The sequence below is a fragment of the Prionailurus viverrinus genome, chromosome X (assembly GCF_022837055.1).
Source record: "Prionailurus viverrinus isolate Anna chromosome X, UM_Priviv_1.0, whole genome shotgun sequence".
In the NCBI taxonomy this organism is placed as follows: domain Eukaryota; kingdom Metazoa; phylum Chordata; class Mammalia; order Carnivora; family Felidae; genus Prionailurus; species Prionailurus viverrinus.
The window spans coordinates 44,151,705-44,176,185 of record NC_062579.1 but is presented as its reverse complement, the minus strand read 5'-3'; the positions used below and the strand labels follow the sequence as shown (position 1 = coordinate 44,176,185).

General features: G+C 36.6%; 1 protein-coding gene across 3 annotated transcripts in view; it reads left to right on the top strand.

The window, feature by feature from the left end:
• The window catches only part of WNK3 (WNK lysine deficient protein kinase 3), a 180,807-nt gene that overhangs the window by 15,696 nt on the left and 140,630 nt on the right, over window positions 1-24,481 (top strand). For all 3 annotated transcript variants that reach the window (XM_047844675.1, XM_047844676.1, XM_047844677.1), the window contains exon 2: window positions 8,167-8,822. In XM_047844675.1, the coding sequence (XP_047700631.1) occupies window positions 8,286-8,822 (537 nt within the window). In that variant the 5' untranslated portion in view covers window positions 8,167-8,285. The remainder of the gene's footprint in view (window positions 1-8,166; window positions 8,823-24,481) is intronic.

Below are 24,481 nucleotides of genomic sequence, written 5' to 3'. Positions count from 1 at the left end.
TCCCTCTCTCTCTGCCCCTCCCCGTTCATGCTCTGTCTCTCTCTGTCCCAAAAATAAATAAACGTTGAAAAAAAAAATTAAAAAAAAAAAAAAAAGAATGAATGAGTTGAAGTAATTGGCCCCATATCTCCTTTGAGGAATGAGAGGCAAAACCAAGGTTTGATTCCAGGTTTCTTCCTCTCCAAAGCCTGTGCTCTGAAACTGTTTTATGGTCAAGAAGGTAGTGGATCCATAATGATCCATTAATGATCCATAATGAAAAGGCCTTAGATATTCTATGCTTAGTGAAGTTCTTGGCCTAGTTTTAAAGATTTATTTTCCTTATTTACTGTGTTTATATAAATAATTAAAAAAAATTTTAATGTTTATTATTTTTGAGAGAGACAGAGAGACAGAGAGAAAGCAGGGAAGGGGCAGAGAGAGAGGGAGACAGAATCGGAAGCAGGCTCCAGGCTCTGAGTTGTCAGCACAGAGCCCAGTGCAAGTCTCAAACTCACAGACCATGAGATCATGACCTGAGCTGTAGTCAGCCACCCAACCGACTGAGCCACCCAGGCACCCCTATATAAATAATTTTTTTATGTTTATTTATTTTGAGAGAGGGGAGGTGTAGAAAGAGAAGAAGAGAGAATCTCAAGCTGACAGCTTGGAGCCTGACTTGGGGCTTGATCCTATGAACTGTGAGATCATGACCTGAGCCGAAACCAAGAGTCAGACACTCAATTGACTGAGCCACCCAGGCACCCCGTGTTTGTGTTTCTTATTTGTTGTTTATTATTTATCGATGTCAGGTCTTTTCACTTCAGAACAGTGATTCTCAGCCCTGGAGACCAGGATGAAATAAGGAGAATAGACAGAATGGAGAGGGATGAAGGGAAGGTAGAAAGTATAATTTTACAAAGGCATATTTGATCTTACAATGGCTTTGATTTTAGTCAAAATATTTTAAGATTCTTAAGGGAGACATCATATTTTATGGAGATATAATTAACATACCATAAAATTCACCAATATATATGTAAATTATTTTTAGTATATTTATAGAATTATGTAACCTTGATTACAATCTAATTTTAGAACATTAACATCACGCCCTAAAGATCCCTTGTGCCAGTTTGCAGTCAGTCCTGTTCCTATATACCTCAGCCGCAAGTGAAAACTAATCTATTTCCTGTCTCTATAGATTTGCGTATTTTAGACTCTTCGTATAAATGAAAGCATACAGTGTGTGGTCTTTTCCTCTGGCTTCTTTCATTTAGCATAATGTTTTCAAGGTTTATCCTTATTATAGCATGTATCCATAGCTCATTACTTTGCATTGCCAAATAATATTCCATTGCATGGATATAACACATTTTGTTTATCCATCAGTTGACAGACATTTGTATTGTTTCCACCTTTGGCTAATGTGAATAGTGCTGCTATGGACACTTGTGTAGAAGTTTTGTGTGGACATATGTTTTCATTTCTCTGGGGAAGATGGTATCATCTAGTTATTCTATACTTAATTTGAGGAACTGCTAGACTGTGTTCTGAAGCAGCTGCATCATTTTACATTCCCACCAGCAATATATGAGTCTATTTTCTCTACATCCTTACTAACACTTGTTACTCTTTTTTTTTTTTTAGAGAGAGAGCACATGTGTAAGCAGGGGAGGGGCAGAGAGAGAGAGAGAGAGAGAGAGAGAGAGAGAATCGTAAGCAGGCTCCATGCCCAGCACGCAGCCTAACTCGGGGATTGATCTCATGATAGTGAGATCATGACCTGAGTCGAAATCAAGAGTTGGACACTTAACTGACTGAGCCACCCAGGCGCCCTGTCTTCTTTTTTATTGTAGCCATCTTCACAGGTATAAAGTAGTATTTCATTGTGGTTTTGAGTTGCATTTCTCTAATGAATCATGATGTGGAACATCTTTTCATGTGTTTATTGGCTATTTGTATATCTTATTTAGAGAAATGTCTATTCAGATCTCAAGCCCGTTGGATTATTTATCTTTAAATTATTGAGTTGTAAGAATTTATTATATATTCTAACAGTCCCTTATCAGATTTGTACATATTTTCTGTTAGTCTCTTTGCTTTTCACCTTCTTGGTGGCATCTTTTGAAGCATAAAAGTTTTAAATTTTGATGAGATCCATCTTCTCAGTTTTCTCTTTTATCACTTGTATTTTTTTCAATATATGAAATTTATTGACAAATTGGTTTCCATACAACACCCAGTGCTCATCCCAAAAGGTGCCCTCCTCAATACCCATCACCCACCCTCCCCTCCCTCCCACCCCCCATCAACCCTCAGTTTGTTCTCAGTTTTTAACAGTCTCTTATGCTTTGGCTCTCTCCCACTCTAACCTCTTTTTTTTTTTCCTTCCCTTCCCCCATGGGTTTCTGTTAAGTTTCTCAAGATCCACATAAGAGTGAAACCATATGGTATCTGTCTTTCTCTGTATGGCTTATTTCACTTAGCATCACACTCTCCAGTTCCATCCACGTTGCTACAAAAGGCCATATTTCATTCTTTCTCATTGCCATGTAGTACTCCATTGTGTATATAAACCACAATTTCTTTATCCATTCATCAGTGGATGGACATTTAGGCTCTTTCCACAATTTGGCTATTGTTGAGAGTATCACTTGTATTTTTGTTGTTGTATTTGGGAAATCATTGCTTAACCCAGAATCAATAAAAATCACTCCAGTATTTTTTTTCCTAAGAACTTACTGTTTTAGCTCTTACATTTAGTCTCTGATCCACTTTGAGTTCATTTTTTTGTATGGTATGAGGTAGGGGCCCAACTTTACTCTTTTGTGTGTAGATATATCCAGTTGCCCCTGCCCCTTTTGTTGAAAGGTTTGTTGAAAGTAACCTTTGTTTCTTTTTTGTTAACCTTTGTTACTTTTGTTACTTTTGGTTGGTCACTTTTTTGAAAATCAGTTAACCATAAATGTTAAGGTTTACTTCTAGACTCTCAAATCTATTACATTGACCTACAGTTGACCCTTGAGCAATGTGGGGGTTAGGGGCACCAACCCCTGTGCAGTTGAAAATCTGCATATCTTTTGACTCTCTAGAAACTTACTAGTAACAGTATACCAAAGCTTTACCAATAACAAACAGTTGCTTAACACATATTGTGTATGTTATATGTATCATATACTGTATTCTTACAATAAAATAAGCTACAGAAAAAATGTTAAGAAAATCATAAAGAAGAGAAAGCAAATTCACAGTACTGTACTGTAAAATATTCATGTATAAGTGAACCTGCACAGTTCAAACCCATGTGTTTCAAGGATCAATTATATAGAGCTATCCTTATTCTGTTGTTCATTCCTTTTTTTGTTGTTTATTTATTTATTTTGAGAGAGAAAGAGAGCGAGCACAAGCTGGGGAGGGACAGAGAGAGAGAGAGAGAGAGAGAGAGAGAGAGAGAAGGAAAGAGAATCCCAAGCAGGCTCTTCACTGTCAGCACAGAGCCTGAAGTGGGTTTCAAAGTCATGAACTGTGAGACCATGACCCAAGCCCAAATAAAGGGTTGGATACTTAATCGACTGAGCCATTCAGGTGCCCCTCTGTTCATTTCTAATTGAATTCTTTTGTGGTAGGAGAGCATACTTTGTTTGATTTCAGTTCCTTTAAATTTACTGAGATTTATTGTATAGTATATTATTTGCTCTGGAGACTTTTCCATGTGTACTTTAAAAGAATGTATATTTTGCTCTTACTGGGAGTGTTCTGTAGATGGCAGTTAGGTCAAGTTGGTTGGTAGTATTGGCCAAGTTTTCCAGCTTCTTTTTGGTTTTCCATCTGCTTGTTTTCTCCATCACTGAGAATGGGGTATTAAAATCTACTATTATTGAATTCTTTCCTTCTAGTTTTGTGAGTGTATTTTATTTTGGAGCTCTGCTGTTAGATGTGTATATGTTCATAATTGTTATAGTATCCTGATGAATTAATCTTTTTATATTTACAAATGTCCCTGTTTATCTCTAGGAACAATTTTGTCTTAGGTTGGTTTTTAGAATTTAGAAGACTGGGGGAACACTCATTTCCCCATTCTTCTTATTTGTTGCTTCTTAACCTTATAATTTGGGAAACCAGGTGGCCAAACATGTTAGAATTATCATGCGAGAGCAGCACTACTTGTCCCTCTATTTTTATATTAGGGTTCTGAGTAATATTGATTTGTTTTCAAGAGAGAGAGCACATGAGCAAGGGAGGGGTGGAGGGAGGGAGCGAGGGAGAGGGGGGAGAGAGAGAGAGAAACAAAGAGAGAGAATCTTAAGCAGGCTCTACGTTTAGCATGGAGTCTAACGTGGGGCTTGATCTCACAACCGTAAGATCATGACCGAAGCCAAAATGAAGAGTCAGACACTTAACTGACTGAGCCACCCAGGTACCCGTAATTTTTAAAAAGAAGTTATGGAGTTAAAAATTTTGGAAGGCTTTTTCTAACTTAAATTATCTAATTTTGCCTATTTTTGTCTGTTTGGAAGTCCTTTTATCTTACTTATGGATCTCTGCTCTTGAGGTTTTTGGATAAGTGACCTTTAAGTTAAGTGAAGTGAATAATATTATTATTACTTAAGAATATCCCACCTAAAATGTTAACATTTGGGGAATGTGAGTGAAGGGTATACTGGATTCTTTGTATATGATTGCAGGTTTTTTTTCCAAGTCTAAAATTATGTCAGAATAAGTTAAAGAAAAAAAATCTCTACCTAAGTGAGTCATTGTTAGTTACTTTTTCTCACTTGCAGGTAATGCTAGTCTTATTAGATGATTTTCAAAGTATATTGATTTGGAAGTGTAACCTCACAGATCACTCCTTAGCTCTGGTATTAACAGTTATGTCCTAGTACTGTCACCTGACAGGCAAGTTTCTGGGAGTTTTTATAGACTCTTCTTTTGCCTCACAATCATGTTCATTTAGATGGTAAATCTTGTATTTAGCATTTCCTTAATGTATCTTGAATCTGTTCCTCTTGTCACTGTTTTCATTCAAACCTCAGCATCTCTTTCCTGGATTATTGCAGTAGCTCTCTAACTGGTCTCCGTGTTTTACATTGTATGGCATAGAAATCCTTGGTGACTGTCTGCCTTTCTGTCCTCATCTGCCCACTTCTAATATGTGAGTAAACTATTCATGGTACCACTCATATACACTTACTCCATACTGTTTCTTGACTTTGCTTGTGATCTTACCTCTGCTTGGATAAGCTAATTTTCTCTCTTCAAGACTCAGTTTGGGTACCTTTTCCAGGAAACCTTATTTAGATTGTCTGACTTCCGGTTTTTGCATGTAGATATCTAGTAGTCCCAGCATCATTTGTTGAAAAGACTGTTCTTTCTCTTTTGAATTTTCTTGGCACCCTTGTTGAAAATCAATTGACTATGAATATATTTTTTTTCTGCTGTTTATTTTTACTCCATTTATCTATACATCTATCCTTATGCCAGTACCACACTGTCTTAATACTATAGCTTTGTAGTAGGTTTTAAAATTGGTAAGGGTGTGTCCTCCAACTTTGTCCTTTTTTCAAGATTATTTTGGTTTTGGCTATTCTGGGTCCCTTGAAGTTCTATGTGAATTTCACGATAAGCTGGTTAATTTCTGCAAAGAAACCATCTGGGATTTTGATAGGAATTGTGTTAAATGTGTAGAACAATTTAGGGTGTTTCTCCTCATTTTGTTTTAGTTCAGGTTTGTTTTTCTTCAGTTTTCACATTTGATATTTCTGTGTATTTTTGGTTTGACCTGACAAATTGTGCCTTCTAAGGCACGCAATGTAATAGGCATATAGGCTTAACTTCGTGATACGTGTTTGTGGTGAGAAGAGAAGAATTTTCTTTTATTATTATTTTTTATTTTTTTTAATGTTTATTCATTTTTGAGAGTCAGAGAGAGATAGAGCACAAGTGGGGCATGGGCAGAGAGAGAGAGGGAGACACAGAATTCCAAGCAGGCTCCACACTCAGCACATAGCCCCACGCGGGGGGCCGAACTCACAAACTGTGAGATCATGACCCAAGATCAGACACTTACTTAACCGACTGAGCCACCCAGGTGCCCCAGGAAGAATTTTCTTATTGGCAGTTTGACCATTCATTTGAAACACTTTTTTTCCTTATGTGTTCCACATATTTCCACATGTTCCTTATGGAAAGTTTTAGAAAATACAAGAAAGCAGAAAGAAAATTCATTATTCCACCAGAGTTATGTATGTGTGTATGGAAGCTTGTTGTATATATTTTGTCATTTAACCATATAACATATAGAGAATGTCTTTTTTATTTTATTTTTTTTGAGAGAGAGCATGCACACGTGCGAGCAGGAGAGAGGCAGAGGAAGAGCGAGAGGGGGAATCTTAAGCAGGCTCTATGCCCAGCATGGAGACTGACACAGCTCTCAGTCTCACGACTGTGACGTTATGACCTGAGCCAAAATTAAGAGTTCACGCTTAGTTGACTGAGCCACCCAGGCGCCCAGGAATGGTTTTTCATCTCACTAAAAGCTACAGCGTTTTTAATGCTGTGTCATATCTCATTTTGATATTTAACTAAACCTCTGTTAAGCTTGTGTTTAGGAGAGTTTTTCCAAATTTTAAGTGTTATAATGAATGTTAAACCTTTGCCCAGATTCTTGACTATTTGCTAAGGCAAGTTCCCATAAGTGGTTCAGAGGATGCATATTTTTAAGTCTTTCATGCCATTTTTTTGGTATAGCACGTTAATATTTGACAGCAGTTTCTTTCTGTTTATATCTGAACGTAAGCTCATAAACAAGTATTTACATTTTTCAGGACTACTGTTAGATGTTCTTAACAGCATGATTGACAACAGTCAAAAGGTAGAACAACCCAATCCATTGGCCAGATAAATGGAGAAGCAAAATGTGGTATATAAAAACAACGGAATATTGTTGAGTCTTAAAAAGGGATGAAATTATTGGGTGCCTGGGGGGCTCAGTCGGCTAAGCGGCCAACTTTGGCTCGGGTCATGATCTCACAGTTAGTGAGTTTGAGCCCCACATCGGGCTCTGTGCTGACAGCTTGGAGCCTGGAGCCTGCTTCCGATTCTGTCTCTCCCTCTCCCTCTGCTCCTTCCCTGCTTGCACTCTGTCTCACTCTCTCTCTCTCTAAAAATAAATAAACACTAAAAAAAAAGGAATGGAGGGGCGCCTGGGTGGCGCAGTCGGTTAAGCGTCCGACTTCAGCCAGGTCACGATGTCACGGTCCGTGAGTTCGAGCCCTGCGTCAGGCTCTGGGCTGATGGCTCAGAGCCTGGAGCCTGTTAATGATTCTGTGTCTCCCTCTCTCTCTGCCCCTCCCCCGTTCATGCTCTGTCTCTCTCTGTCCCAAAAATAAATAAATGTTGAAAAAAAAATTTTAAAAATTTAAAAAAATTAAAAAAAAGGAATGGAATTCTGATACATGCTACAACATGAATGAACCTTAAACATTATACAAAGTAAAATAAGCCAGACACAAAAGGACAAATATTGTATAATTCCACTTATATGAAATACCTAGAATAAGCAAGTTCATAGGGACATAAAGGAGAATAGAGATTACCAGAGGCTGGGAGGATGAGCAGTTTTAATGGATATAGAATTTCAGTTTGCAATGATGAAAAAGTTCTAGAAATAGATACTGGTAATGGTTGTACAGTGTTGTGAATGTACTTAATGCCACTGAATTGTACACTTAAAAATGGCTAAATGGTAAATTTGATATTAACCATATTTTACCACAATAAAAAATACTACTATTGGATTAATTTCAGAATTTTAGATAAAAACCACTTACTGAGAAATTATGTGCTTATTTTACTTATTGTGTGTTACCTTGTAGCTAAAGGTTTGGATACTTGTTTTAAATATGATTGATTGATAGATGGTGCTGAGAACTAAGTTCCTAACCAACATTCATGCAGTATGAAGACTTATTGAGCTGTATGCCAAGTAGTCTGCTAGGCATTGAGGACTACAGTGGTAAACAAGATAAGACACAGTCCCTGGAGTGTGCTGGTTGCTAAGATTGGACAGAAAAAGAACAAACTTCTTATTAAGAAAAAAAGGATTAAACAATCAGGTGACTTGTTTTCTCCTTAATGATTTCCTTTGTGGGGTGATTTTAAAATATCCTTCCCCCCCCCCTTCAGGTTGCTATGGAAACATAATGACCACATAAGCGGAAGTCCTTTCTGATAATCCTGATACCTGAGATGTAACTGGACTAAAGAGTGGAACAGGAAAAATTTTAGTGCTAACCTCAATTACAATGGCTACTGATTCAGGAGAGCCAGCTAGCACAGAAGATTCTGAGAAACCTGATGGAGTTTCATTGGAAGACAGAGCTCCTCAGGTTGCAGCAACTTTGACAGTGGAAGCTAGACTAAAAGAAAAAAACAGTACTTTCTCTGCTACTGGGGAAACTACAGAAAGGAAGAGGTTCTTCCGAAAGAGTGTTGAGATGATGGAAGATGATAAAGTTGCTGAATCTTCCTCCAAAGATGAGAGAATGAAGACTGCAACAAATATTCCAAGAGTAGAAAAGCTTCCTACAAATGTGCTGGGAGGTGGACAAGAAGTTAAATATGAACAGTGTTCAAAGGCAACTTCAGAGTCCTCAAAAGATTGTTTGAAGGAGAAAAATGAAAAGGAAATGGAAGAAGAAGCAGAAATGAAGGCTGTAGCTACTTCTCCTAGTGGCAGGTTCCTGAAATTTGACATTGAGCTGGGAAGAGGAGCATTTAAAACAGTATATAAAGGATTGGACACTGAAACATGGGTTGAGGTTGCTTGGTGTGAGCTGCAGGTGGGTATATAATCTTTTTGGTTTTAATAAATTCCAGTTTTAGCAGTCCTGGCCTTCTGAATGATCCAGGATTAATATGTATCATGGATTTAAAAAAAAATTGAAAGGCTTGTTCCCCACCTCCCTGAAATGATGCTCTTTCCCTAGATCCTCTTAGGAGCTCCTGGAAGCCTTTTTTCCTCTTGGTCTTTTCCCTTCTCTTGTTTTCTCTTCTGTTTTAAAGGGGGGAAAAGCCTATCAATGCCTTCTTTGGGAAAATGTTCTTAATTTATTAACCTTGGGAAATTTCCCCCAAACTCTTGAGGTCTCATTTTGAAAACTTTTAGTAAATGTATGCCTTATAAGTTAGTTGATTGTTATACTAAATATTTAGGAGTGTGATATGTCAGGGATATATTTAATGCAATTCCTGCCTTTTCTCTTTTTGTTTCAACAAATTTTTAGGGGTTCATATGGTGTTTTTCAGAACAATGTTATGCTTGATTCTTTGAGGGCTTCTATTAATATAAACTTGCTCAATACCTTTAAATTTACCTCAAAGAGGATCTCTGGAAGGAATAATAACCAGAACCTACTGAGGTTAGTCAACTGGAATGTATTTAGAAAGGAGAAATGAGAACAACAGAATAGTCGAATTACCTAGATATTTGGTTCCATAATAAATGTTTGTGAGGTACTTTTAACTAATGAAGTGCTAGAAGGGGTTATAATAAGAATAGTTTCAGAGAGATGTAGTTCAAATATAAGGAAAACCTTTGTGACCTCAGTCAGCCCATGGGAAATGTCACTGTTCACATGAGATGCTTAAAATTAAGATTGAATAAAGCAAGTTGCTAAGTACAGGTTTTTGTTTTTTAAATTCCAGTGGTTTCTGTGCATGTGGATGTGTACATATCCGTTGTGATCTCACCCATTCTGAATTTGCTGTAGGTTACCATTTCCTAACTTTACTGTCTGTCAGAATTAGTGTTTGCTTCATATGCAGATTCCAGAGCATGGTGTCAGAGATTCAGATTCAGTAAGTCTGGGATGGGATGCAAGACTTCAATTTTAACAAGCTTACAAAGTGTTTTGAATGTAGGAAGTCCCTTGACTCTAGGGTGTAAGTTACCTAGCAGTCAAGCCATTCTAGTAGTTCTTCAAAGGTGGGTGCATGTGTGGGTTTGCTTGGCTTTCTTCTCACCCCCTTGTACCCCTTTCAGAATTTTATAAGGTCTGTGACACAGTGGAAATATTAAGTAATATGAGAAAATAAATATCAAAAGCACCTGAAATTCCAGTATTTTGAGGATGCTTTACACATTTTAGTATAGATATTTCTGGACTCTTTTTTTTTATTTTTTGCAAAAATGTATAATATATGACTATTTTTTCCCCAAACAGTAGGATCTTTAAGGTTTTACAAAACCTTTTCTTTTTACTTATGATGAACATCTTTTCATTACCAGCAATTGTGGGTTTACATCATTATTTTTTAAAAAGTTTTATTTGTCAGAGAAAGAATGCACATGCATGGGGGGGAGGGGCAGAGAGAGAGGGACAAAGAGAGAATCCCAAGCGTGTTCCAGTGCTGTCAGCGTGGAGCCTGATGCGGGACTTGAACCCACGAACCATGAGATCATGACCTGAGCCTAAATCAAGAGTTGGACGCTCAACTGGAAAAGCCACCCAGGTGCCCCATACATCATTATTTTTAATAGTCACCCTTTATAAGTTATTTAATCAGTTATCTGTTGTTGGACCTCTAGAATTTTCTCCAGTTTTTCACTATTATAACCACAGTTGTGATCAACATACTTGTATATATAATGAAAATATGTACATTTTAATTTCATTTCTGCATTGTGACATTGGTAACATTGATCTTTGAGTGATACTCTATAAATGGAGGAAATAATTTCCATTCACTTGTTAGTAGAATACATAGTAAAGATATGTTAAGTATTTTGCAAATTGTATACTCTAGCTATGTTAAAGGATGTTTTGGTAAAACTTAAAATACTCTAGTGACAGGGACTGCTTAGGGGAGTGCCTTCTATCATTCACCTGTGGAAAGACTAAGAGAGTCCATAAGGTCTTACTACTCAAAACGTGGTCCCTGGAGCAGCAGCGTGGACATCATCTGGGAGTTTGTTTGAACTGCAGGTTCCTAGGTCTCAGACCTACTGAATCAGAATCTGCTTCTTAGTGGCATCTGCAAGGTGATTGGTATGTATAGTAGTATTTGAAAAGCACTGAAATAAGGGACCAGTCCAAGAGCTAGCTGAATCAGAGGAGGAATTCCTTTAATACACCAACTTGAGCTTTGTATTGTATCATACATACTGATTCCTGATATTTGCTGCAGACTTTCCAAATCAAAATCTCTAAGAGATGGGCCTGTGAGAATTATTTTTTGAAAGTTCCCCAGTTGATTGGATACATAGCCAGATTTGGGAATCTCTCCTGTGGAGCAAATGTAAATATATAAAATACATTTTTTAATGATTATTTTTGAGAGAGAGAGAGAGAGAGAGAAAGCATGTGTGCACATGTGTATGTGAGTTGGGGGAGGGGCAGAGAGAGGCAGGGACAGAGGATCTAAAGCAGGCTCTGTGTTGATAGCAGAGAGCCCAACGCGGGGCTTGAACCCACAAACTGCAAGATCATGACCTGAGCCAAACAAAGTCAGATGATTAACCAACTGAGCTACCCAAGCGCCCCTAAAATACATTTTAATTTACACCAAGAACAATTGCAATTTTGTATTCTGAAAGGAATGTCAGAATTAGTGGACTTAATTGGTACAGTTTTTAGACATCACTTCATTTTCTGCTTATTTGGAATTAAGAAAAACTAATTTATGAGTACTATGCAGTTTTTAATGTAGAATTTCTCATTTTTTTCCAGTTTTCTTTATATTATAATTAAACAGTTTTGTAGAAAAACACCCCATTGAATAGTTTAAGTGTTTAAAGTATTCCAAATTCTTTTCCAACCTTTGTTTATATATATCTGTGTGTGTAGTATATAAAGTATTTCCATACTTTTGTTATCAATTTGATATGTATTTTTTGCTAACATCATTAAAATATTTATATTTTATTGCATTCATACCACCTGTTGCTTAAATCTTCTTCCCTGAAATTAGGCAGTTCTTTTTTTGTTTGTTTAATTTTTTGCATGTTTGATTTGAAAATCACAGCTTAACAAAATCTTTTTATACCTTTTTCTCTTGATGGCATTTCCCCCCACTGTGGATATTTGAGCCTTATGTAATAGTTGCTAAAAGCACCAAATCCATTTGTTTAGAATACATTGACCTTATGGCAGTGCAAAGAACCAGAAAAGATAGATTTTACTGCTGATATTTGACTTTGAGGATGTTAAAAATAAACAAACCCTTTGAAGACATAGGTCAGATTTAGGATTTGGCCATAAACATCTGCATTTTAACAGTTTTTCATAGTTTATGGTTTTGGTAACTTGATTTATACATCAGTGGAAAGGCTGACCTATTGTTCTTTGTAAAGAACTTGGTAAATTCTGATAAATTGGTAATTTACTGTGAGTGAGGCTATCAGTCATAAGTGCTGTTGGGAAGACTGTTTATTTTAGTTCATGATGTTGAAAGACCTGGTCAGATGTTACTGAAAGGCCTGTTTAGTTACTCTTAGAAGGAGTCAGTCACAAGAATTTGTAGTATTTTCCTCTTCTAACAACTTGACAATCAACAGCACTCCCCTTTTACACATGGAAACATAACCAGCTTTTTCTTTACTATAATTTGGAAAAACACGTCCACTAGTGTATTTGTCATTTGTTTTATTGATGGAACTGAGTTTGCACATAATGGGGCTATTTTCCAAATGGAGGGACATTTTTTTATTTGACTTTCTAAAATGTATTTGACTGTTCTTGTAATAAGCTTCACTGTAGGGTCACATATGTGATTGTGTGCTTCTCAGGGTAATTAAATGGGCCTCCTTTTCTATTTTAACCTAAAAAATTTTTAAATTTTAATCCCAATATGGTTAACATACAGTGTTATGTTAGTTTCAGGTATATAATTCCATACATCACCCAGTGCTCATCAGGACAAGTGCACTCCTAAATCCCTCTCATCTATTTAACTCATCCCCCTACCCACCTCCCATCTGGTAATAACCATCAGTTTGTTTTGTATAGTTAGTGTCTGTTTCTTGATTTTCCTCTCACCACTCTCTTCTTTTTTTCCCTTTGCTTGTTTGTTTTGTTTTCTTAAATCTGACACTATGAGTGAAATCATATAGTATTTGTCTTTCTCGGAGTTATTTCACTTAGCGTTATACTCTCTATCTCCTAATGGGCCTCTTTTAAGTAGCATCTAACAAATAGAGCACTAACAAGTCTACCTATAGTCTCTGAGCTGAGCCAAAAATGGCACTGAAAAGAAAGATTTTTTTAAATATGAAATTTGTTGTCAAATTGGTTTAAGATAGATTTTTTAAAAAAGACACAGTTGACTGTAGCAAGTTGACCTGTTGAGTGAGCATTCTAATGCTCTTTCATTATAGTAGTGAATGTATTCAGAGCAGTGCAATGGAAGTAGCAGTTTAAAAATCCATATTTCTACACCCATCAAAATTGTGGGGAAACTTGTTTCCATTTTATTTTCATTTATCATCTAAAAGCACTTTGGGGAAAAGTGTATTTTTCAATACCAGCCCGACATTTAATTGTAAAATTAGAATTAGATAATAATATGAAAACAGCTGAACTTCCAAAAAAATAAAGAATAAAAAAATAAATGGTATAATTTCTTTTTTCTTTTTTTTTTAATATTTTTTTAACGTTTATTTATTTTTGAGACAGAGAGAGACAGAGCATGAACGGGGGAGGGTCAGAGAGAGGGAGACACAGAATCGGAAACAGGCTCCAGGCTCCGAGCTGTCAGCACAGAGCCCGACGCGGGGCTCGAACTCACGGACTGTGAGATCGTGACCTGAGCCAAAGTTGGCCGCTCAACCAACTGAGCCACCCAGGCGCCCCTATAATTTCTATTTTTTTTTTTTTTTTTTAACGTTTATTTATTTTTGGGACAGAGAGAGACAGAGCATGAACGGGGGAGGGGCAGAGAGAGAGGGAGACACAGAATCGGAAACAGGCTCCAGGCTCTGAGCCATCAGCCCAGAGCCCGACGCGGGGCTCGAACTCACGGACTGCGAGATCGTGACCTGGCTGAAGTCGGACGCTTAACCGACTGCGCCACCCAGGCGCCCCTAATTTCTATTTTTGAATAAATATTGCAGTCCCAAAGTATTCACTCTGGGATACTTTTGCTCTCAAAATATTTTGTTTTGGCTCTCTTGGAAATGTTTCCAGATTCTGTTGAGCCACACACAAAAATGCTCCATTACATATATAACATACCCAAAATAGTGTTACTCAGTTTGATTCCCTCATTCTCTTCTGACCTAGCTCTCAAAGTGTAATATTCTCATGGATAAAGAAGATTACATTGAAGGGAGGAAGGATAAAGCTTGTTGCTTAAATATATATGTGCTTGTCTTTTTGTTTAAAAACTAGTCATGTAACTTTATCAAGTATAAACCAGAGGCAGGTATTTTCATAAAATGACAAAGTGTGAGAGTAGAAGGAGACAGACTTGGTTTGGGAAATAACATTTATTTTCCCAGTTAGTTCAGAGTTAGTTTTGAGCTAACTATCTGTTTGATAGATAAAATAAATTGATACATCTAGTAGTCTGAATAATTGCACTACAAAGATGTCCATGTCCTAATCCCTGGAATTTATGAATATTTTACCTTAAATTTCAAACAGGAGTTTATAGATGCAATTAAAGATTTTGTGGTGGGTAGATCATCCTACATTATCTGGGTGGGCCAAAGGTAATCACAAAGATCCTTAGAGGGGAAGGATTGTCATAGTCCAAAGGAGCTCTGACAATGGAAGCAGAGGTTGGAGTGAGGCGATTGATGGCAGTGAACCAAGGAATGTGGGCAACCTTTAAAAGCTAGAAAAGACAAGGAAACATTCTTCCTTAGAGCATGCAGAAGGAACACAACCTTGCCAATTACCTTGATTTCAGTCCAGTGAGACTCATTTTGGACATCTGATCTCGGTAAGTGGAAGGTAATAAATTTGTGTTGTTTTAAACCACTAAATTTGTGGCAATTTATTAAAACCAAAATAAGAAATGATTTAAGAATTAAAGATTTTGTGGTGGGTAGATCATCCTACATTATCTGGGTGGGCCAAAGGTAATCACAAAGATCCTTAGAGGGGAAGGATTGTCATAGTCCAAAGGAGCTCTGACAATGGAAGCAGAGGTTGGAGTGAGGCGATTGATGGCAATGAACCAAGGAATGTGGGCAACCTTTAAAAGCTAGAAAAGACAAGGAAACATTCTTCCTTAGAGCATGCAGAAGGAACACAACCTTGCCAATTACCTTGATTTCAGTCCAGTGAGACTCATTTTGGACATCTGATCTCGGTAAGTGGAAGGTAATAAATTTGTGTTGTTTTAAACCACTAAATTTGTGGCAATTTATTAAAACCAAAATAAGAAATGAATACAATACACACAGCTGCCATTCATTCATTTGTTCATTCATTCAACAAATATTCAGTTCTACAATGTGTCAGAACTGTGCTAAGTGCTAGGGTCATACTGGGGAGAAAAAGCAGACACAGGCCCTATTTTCATAAAACTTACAGTAGACGGAATTTATACGCAGTAATAAGAAATCTTGGAAATTGGAATTAGTGAAAAGATCAAAGGTCTGTTAAATATAGGTTTGTTTGAAGGAAATGGTAGGGTTGGGAGTATCGGGCAACAGGGAATACCATTCCTTTACTACTTAGTTTTCTTTTTTTAACTTTTTATTTTGAGATAATTTGCTACTAACTGAAGAATTTGAAAGATAGCATAGAAAGTTCCTGTATGCCCTTCACTCACTTTCCCCTTATGTTAATATCTTAACCAGAGAAAATTGATCAAAACTTAAGAAATTAAAATTAGTATAGTACTATTGACTGAAGTACAGAATTTATTTGGATTTTGCCAGTTTTCCCACTGATGTGCTTTATCAATGTGGTGATCGATTTAGGGTCCCACATTGCATTTAGGTGCTACATCCTCTTAGTCTCTTCCAGTCTGTGACAGTTCTTCAGTCATGTTTTTTATGATCTTAAACTTAAAAAAATTTTTAATGTTTATTTATTTTTGAGAGAGAGAGAGAGGGGGCCAGAAAGAGGGAGATAGAGGATCTAAGCAGGCTTTACAATGTGAGCACAGAGCCCAACACGGGGCTTGAACTAATTGTGAGATCATGACCTGAGCTGAAGTTAAGAGTCAGTCGCTTAACCCGCTGAGCCACCCAGGTGCCCCTGATCTTGAACTTTTAGAGTATGGCTCAGTTTTTTTATAGAATGTCTCTTCATTGGGGTTTGTCATGTTTTCTCATTATTAGAATTAGGTTATGAATTTTGAGAATACCAGAGAGGTGATACAACCTTCTCAGTGCATCATAGCAGAGGGTACATGATGTTGGTGTGGATTACTGGTAATGATAACCTGATCACTTGGTTAAGGTGGTTTCTAATAGATTTTCTGTACTGTAAAATTAATAAATTTCCCTTTGTAGATTAATACATACCTTGGGAGGAGATACTTTGAGACTATGCAAGTATCTGTTTCTCCTTAAACTTTGTCCAATTGTTTTGGCAACAATTGGTGTATATCTTGCCTGTAATAAGTATTACTGTGGTATTCTAATGGTGATTTTCTACTTGCCACATTCCTTCCACAGTTATTAATTGGAATTAACTCTTAGTTTTATGTGGTTTCTTCCTAAGTATGACCGTTAAGTTTCTAAAAGCCCAACAATTGGGGAATTTGTCATTGAGGAACTTTAATATATTTTAAATTATTAATAATGACATCATACACTTTCCATTTTTCAAAATTAATGTTAATTGTGCACTGTATAAGTACCTGGATAGGTACTTAATTTGAATATTTTATTTAGTCTTTGCAATAGTTCTATGCGATAGAGATGATTAGTTTTCAGATGGTAGAACTGAGGTTTAGATACATTCAGTAACTTGCCCAAAGGGGTAGAGCAGTGATTTGTATTCATCACTGGTATATAAGAAACATTTATATAGATGATTTCCCTCTCATCTTTTGTTTTAATCATTTTAGAACAATTTCTTAAATGGACCCTGTTTAAGGTTCTTCAAATTAAACTACTAAGGCTCAATGGATACTTAATAGTGTCATTTAAGGACACACCCTGGCTTGGGGCCTCTGAGGAACAGTTTAATGGCTGGGTTGCCTTGGTTCAGTGTCTGGCCCTCGTCTTTTGTCTGTGTTCAGAGATGGTTAGACATGTTGGGGAGACTAACTTGCACTAATTCAAAAGCCTAAATCTAGGACACAAGTTTATTAATTTAGAATGAAGAATACAGTTGGTAGGTCAAATGTTCTGTTTGGTCTGTGGGCTAGATACAGGGGACACTGAATTATAATGAGAAAGTGGCTTGGCAAGAATAGAGTCAGAACAAAGGAACTAGATGTTCCTGTGTGTGTTCTTCTGCCACGACCATAGACCAAGTAAATGAACTGTATGCTCAGGTCCTGTCTGAATGAGGACATCCTCTTTGTTCAACAGTACTGGTAGACAAGTGAACCTGGTTCTGTATTTGGTTCATTCACCTTCCCATGCGCTATCTTGACTACCATGGATGAGCACTATTTTTAAAGGAATTGATACTGTTGCTAAGAGCTTTAACATGCTAATTAATGGCCAGACTCTGACTGTTACATGCTGATTTTTTTATTAGTACTTTGATGTTACCATTTACAGATTATTATTATCTTTTAGTTCTGAGACTCTATACCATCTCTCCAAGGAACGTGGTTTGTGAATGAGGTATCTGCAATCGTTGCTGTGAATACTGTTGATGATAGGCAAAGCAATGAACTAGAAAGTGCTCAGGATTCAGAATATGGCAGACCTGGGTTCCATTGTTGCCTGTGCCAGTTGGGTACCTTGGGCAAGATAAACAACTTAACAGTTTGGAAACTTAGCTTTTTACTTTTCAAAAAAGAATTAGAATTAATATTTCTGATATGCAAAGGACGATAAAGAATAACATGATGGAAACTGGGTATCTACTGCTCAGCTTGAGAAAAAAAATGTTGAGGATCAGGGATAATTATTATAAAACATGTGGTACGTGTTTGAGTGTTCAGTAAATGATAGTGATAAAATACTGAGCGACCTCATATTTATCCAGAATATTTATTGATAGACTGCTTTGTAAGTTAAACACCATTTTGAAGCCTTCATTGAACTTGTTATAATACTTGAACAAGTTATAATACAGCTTTTATAACATTGTTGATGATTTCTTCCTTCACATTTGCAGAAACAGAGCCACATAGCCTCTGACCTGGTTATGTAGTTCATTGTTGATGTTTGCATTAAGAGACATAGCTGATAAGGCCATAGTTGACCTTTTGGAAATGAAATACTTCTTTGTTTTGTTGTTTTTATTTTTTAATAGTTTTTATTTAAATTCCAGTTAGTTAACATACAAAAAGAAGAAAAACCAGTATTGCACTGTATGTTAACTAACTAAAGTTTAAGTAAAACAAAGAGGGGCGCCTGTGTGGCTCAGTTGGTTAAACATTCGACTCTTGGTTTCGGCTCAGGTCATGATCTTATGGTTGTTGGAATAGAGCCCCACACAGCATGGAGCCTGTTTGAGGTTCTCTCTCTCTCTCTCTCTCTCTCTCTCTCTCTCTCTCTCTCTCGATGCTCCCCCCGCTTCCCTGCTCATGCATGCTCTCTCTCTCAAATAAAAAAAAGAAAAGAAAAAGAAAAATCAGTTAACATACAGTGTAATATTAGTTTCAGGTGTACAGTATAGTGATTCATCAATTCCATACAACATCTGGTGCTCATCATAAGTGCACTCCTTAATTCCCATCATCTACTTCAGCCATTCCCCACATACCTTCCCTCTGGTAGCTATCAGTTCTCCATAGTCAGGAGTCTGTTTCTTGATTTGCCTTTCTCTCTCTTCTTTTCCCTTTGCTCATTTGTTTTGTATCTTAAATTCCACATATGAGTGAAATCATATAGTATTTGTCTTTCGCTGGCCGACTTATTTCACTTAGCATTATACTCTCTAGCTCCATCCACGTCATTGCAAATGGCAAAATACCATTCTTTTTAATGGCTGAGTTATATTCCATTATATGTAGTGTGTGTGTGTGTGTGTGTGTGTGTGTGTGTGTGTGTACAGCCCACATTGACGAATGGATAAAGAAGATGCCATGTATATATATATATGTGTGTGTGTGTGTGTGTGTGTGTATACATATCCATTAGTTGATGGACACTTGGGCTGTTTTCATAACTTGGCTACTGTAGATAATGCCACTGTAAACATCAGGGTGCATGTATCCCTTTGAATTAGTATATTTGTATCCTTTGGGTAAATACCTAGTAGTGCAATTACTGGGTCGTAGGATAGTTCTATTTTTAACTTTTTGAGGAACCTCCACACTGTTTTCTGCAGTGGCTGCAGCAGTTTGCATTCCCACCAACAGTGCAAGAGAGTTCTCCTTTCTGCACATCCTCACCAACACCTGTTATTGACTGTGTTGTTGATTTTAGCCATTCTGACAAGTGGGAGGTGATATCTCATTGTAGTTTTGATTTGAATTTCCCTGACCATCAGTGATGTTGAACATCTTTTCACATGTCTGTTGGCCATCTGTATGTCTTCTTTAGAATGAAATGCTTCTTATCTTGAATAAATACATATGCATGTTAATCATGTTGGTACTATGCCTTATCTCAGGAAAGATTTTGTATATGTTGTTAGCATTCCATATATTATGATAGATTAAGTGCTTAGTTAACATTCACAAAAAGATAGTATTTCTTTTTTTTAAATTTTTTTAAAGTTTATTTTGAGAGAGAGTACAAATTGGAGAGGGGCAGAGAGAAATGGAGAGAGAGAGAGTCCCAAGCAGGCTCTTCACTGCCATTGCAGAGCCTGATGGCGGGGCTCGAACCCACGAAACTGTGATGTCATGACCTGAGCTGAAATGAAGAGCTGGACACTCAACTGACTGAGCCACACAGGCACCCCCAAGACAGTTTTTCTTTTTAAAGTAGTGTGGAGTAGTTGAAGTCAATTTGGTAAATTTGTATTTGACTTCTTTTATTATTATTTTTTAATGTTTATCTTTGAGAGAGAGACAGAGAGCAAGCAGGGGAGGGGCAGAGAAAGAGGGAGACACAGAATCTGAAGCGGGCTCCAGGCTCTGAGCTGTCAGCCCAGACCCCGACATGGGGCTCAAACTTACAAACTGTGAGATCATGACCTGAGCTGAAGTTGGACGCTTAACCGGCTGAGCCACCCAGGTGCTCCATGTATTTGACTTCTATTATATCCAGTTATATAATTTAATAATATTGAAAAATTGGTACTTGATACTTTTTTGGTCACCTTACCTAGAGACAGTAAGATTTAGGGATCATTTTTATATAATTTTCCTGACTTCTGTATCAACTCCATTAGCTATCACTGCTTTCTGATTTGCCTTTTGTGTTTCATCATTTCTTTTTTTTGTCTAAGAACTCTCGTTGGTGATGTGTGAAAGTTACCGTATTAAAGTGGTTATCATAATACAGTATTGTGTGTGTGTCAGTGTGTGTTTAAAGGAAGATTACTGTAGTAGCTGAAAGCTGTTCTCTGGATTTTGGTGCTAGTTTGGCAGGTTTACTTTCCACTCACTGAATTATAAGTGGACCTTGGAAGATCTTGGCTATACCTTTTCAGTGGACTTTACCTCCAGCAATACATCTGGGACAGTAGTTGTAATTTTGTAAAGTTCTTTACTGTTAATGCTGACTACTTTTGATTCCTAGGATCAGAGGATAAGATGGAGTAGTTTAGTGTGGAACATGAATGACTTGTATTCTACTAATTTAATCAAGGCATCAAATTTTATTCATTATTCTTCAGAATAGATTTGCTGATCTATCACAAGTGGATGACTTCCAGCTAATTACAGGGACATTTAGGACTTAATTAGTCATCTTAAGTTAGAAAAGCATAAACATTTATGTCCAGGTCTTCTTTTTTAAAAATGTTTATTTTTGAGAGAGAGAGAAAGAGTGTGCAAGCAGGGGAGGGGCAGAGAGAGAGGGAGACCCAGAATCTGAAGCAGGCTCCAGGCTCTGAGCTGCAGCATGGAACCCAATGGGGGTGGGGCTTGAACTCATGAACTTTGAGATCGTGACCTGAGCTGAAGTCAGACGCTTAACTGACTGAGCCACCCAGGTGCTCCTTCCAGGTCTCTTCTAAGTGTAGTATCTTTTGTTCTTGTTCTTTGAGTTCCGTAACTCTTTTAGCATTTTCTTTATATAACATTGCATAAGTTTAAAGTGTATACTGTGTTGGCTTGATACATTTATATATTGCAATGTGATTGCTACAGTAGCATTAGCTAACACTTTTTGTCATGTCACATATTTATCATTTCTTTTTTGTGTTGAAAGCAGTTAAGATTTAGTCTGTTAGCAACTTTGAAGTTTATAATATTGTTGGCTATAATCACAATACCATATATTAGATCTTCACAACTTACTTATTTACTAGTTGTACATTTATATCCTTAGACAACATATCCCAAATTCCCTCTGTACCACCCACCCCCTGGTAACTGCTATTCTACTCTGTTTTTACAAATTCATTTTTTAGATTCCACATATAAGTGATATGACACACTGTGTCTCAGATATCTACACACCCATTTTCATTGCAGCATTGTTCATAATAGCCAAGATATGGAAACATCTTAAGTGTCTGTCAGCAGATGAATGCATAAAGAAGATGTGATGCATATATACACACAATGGAATATTATTTAGATATATGCAATGGAATATTATTTAGCCACAAGAAAGCAGGAAATCCTGCCTTTGTGACAACATGGATGGATCTGGAAGGCATTATGCTAAGTGAGATCAGTCAGATAGAGAAAGACAAATAACATACTAATTCCTTACCTCTTTTTTAAAATATTTTTTTGTTGTGGCACAATGTACATAACATTAAAATTTACCATTTTAGGGGCGCCTGGGTGGCGCAGTCGGTTAAGCGTCTGACTTTAGCCAGGTCACGATCTCGCGGTCTGTGAGTTCAAGCCCCGCGTCAGGCTCTGGGCTGATGGCTCAGAGCCTAGAGCCTGTTTCCAATTCTGTGTCTCCCTCTCTCTCTGTCCCTCCCCCGTTCATGCTCTGTCTCTCTCTGTCCCAAAAATAAATAAACGTTGAAAAAAAAAATAAAAATAAATAAAAATTAAAAAAAACAATAAAATTTACCATTTTACCCATTTTAAGTGCACAATTCAGTGGCATTAAGTATATTCACATTGTTTTACAACCATTACCACCTCCCATCTCCAGAACTTTTAAACGTCTCAAACTGAAGCTCTATACCCATTAATCAATAATTCCCCTTTCCCCACTCTCCTAGCCCCTGGTAACCACTATTGTACTTTCTGTCTCTGTGAATTTGCCTATTCTAGGTACCTTCTAAAAGTGGAATCCTACAATATTTGCCTTTTTGTGTCTGGGTTATTCCACTTAGCATAACCTTTTCAAGTTTCATCCATGTTGTAGCATGTATTAAAGTTTTATTCCTTTTTAAGGCATTTAAGGTATACATTCCATTGTATGTATATACCACATTTGTTTTATCCATTTGTCCATTGATGTACATTTCTGTTGTTTCTTCTGACTATGATGAATAATGCTGTCATAAACATTAGTGTGTAAATATCTGTTTAAGTCCCTGCTTTTAATTCTTTTTGGTATATATCTAGAAGTGGATTTGCTGGATCATATGGTAATTCTATGTTTAATTTTTCAGAAACTGCCATACTATTTTCACAGTGGCTGTAGCATTTTACATTCCTGCTAGCAATGTACAAGGGTTCCAGTTTTTGTACATCTTTGCCAACTCTTTGTTATTTTCTGTTTTTTGTTTTGTTTGGTTTGTTTTTTTAAAATAGCATCGTGTTGGTCTCAGTGCTGACAGCGCAGTGCCTGCTAGGGATTCTCTCCTTTTCTCTGCCCCTCCTCTCTCTCTCTCTTTCTCTCTCTCTCTCTCTCTCTCTCTCTCTCTGTCAAAATAAATACATGAAACATAGCCATCCTAATAGATGTGAAGTGCTATCTCATTCTGGTTTTGATTTCCATTTCCCTAGTGACTAGTGGCGTTGAGCCTCTTTTCAAGTGCTTACTATCAATTTATATTTCATTCTTTGGAGAAATAACTATTAAAGTCCTTTACCAATTTTTAAATTGGGTTGTTTGTTTTTTTGGTTGTTGTGTTTATGGTTGTTGAGTTGTCAGAGTTCTTTATATGATCTGAATATTAATCCCTCATCAGATATATGAATTGCAAATGTTTTCTCCTATACTGTGGATTGTCTTTTCATTCTTTTAATAGTACTTTGATGTACAAAAGTTTTAAATTTTGACTAAGTCCAATTTATCTAATTTTTCTTATCTCTATCCTTTTGGTGTCATATCCAAAAATTTATTGTTGCACCCAATATCATGAAGCTTTCCTCTATTTTTTCTTCTAGAAGTTTTTTTTTTTTAATTTTTAGCTCTTATGTTTAGGTCTTTGATACATTTTGAGTTAATTTTTGTATATGGTGTAAGCTAAGAGTCCAACTTTACGTTTTTTGCATGTGGATACCCAGTTTGCCCAACCATTTGTTGAAGATACTGTCCTTTTCCCATTGATTGATCTTGGCATCATTGTTGAAAATCATTTATTTGACCATATATGCAAGGGATTATTCCTGGCTCTGTAGTCTCATTGATCTTTTTGTCTGCCTTTATGCCAGTATCACACTGTTTTGATTACTGTAGTTTTATAGTAAGTTTTTTAAATCAGGAACTCCAACTTTGTTCTTTTTCAAGATTATTTTGGGAATTTGAGGTCTTTGAGATTCCACATGAATTTTAGGATTTTTTAAAATTTATGCAGATAATGTCATTGGGATTTTGATAGGGACTGCATTGTATATCATGCATTATGAACATATTTGATTTAGCACATGATATACTTAATTTCACTACTTCCATTTTATTTTAGGTTCTTTATATATTTTACTTTTTGTTTCCTTTATTCCTGTTGACTTAGATCACATATTTTTCATTTTTACAACTTGTTAGCTTCTTTTTCATAGCACTGAAAATCAAACACTAATAAACTAATTCAGCAAAGTTGTAGGATACAAAACCAACACTCAAAAATCAGTTGTGTTTCTGTACTGAAATTAATAACCCAAAAAGGAAATTAAGAAAACAATTCCATTTATAATAGCATCAAAAAGAACAAAATATGTAGGAAGAAATTTAATTAAAGGGGTGAAAGACTTGTAACACTGAAAACTACAAAACATTGCTAAATTTATTTTTTAATTTTTTAATGTTTTTATTTATTTTTTTTTTTTAAATTTTCTTTTTTTCAACGTTTTTATTTATTTTTGGGACAGAGAGAGACAGAGCATGAACGGGGGAGGGGCAGAGAGAGAGGGAGACACAGAACCGGAAACAGGCTCCAGGCTC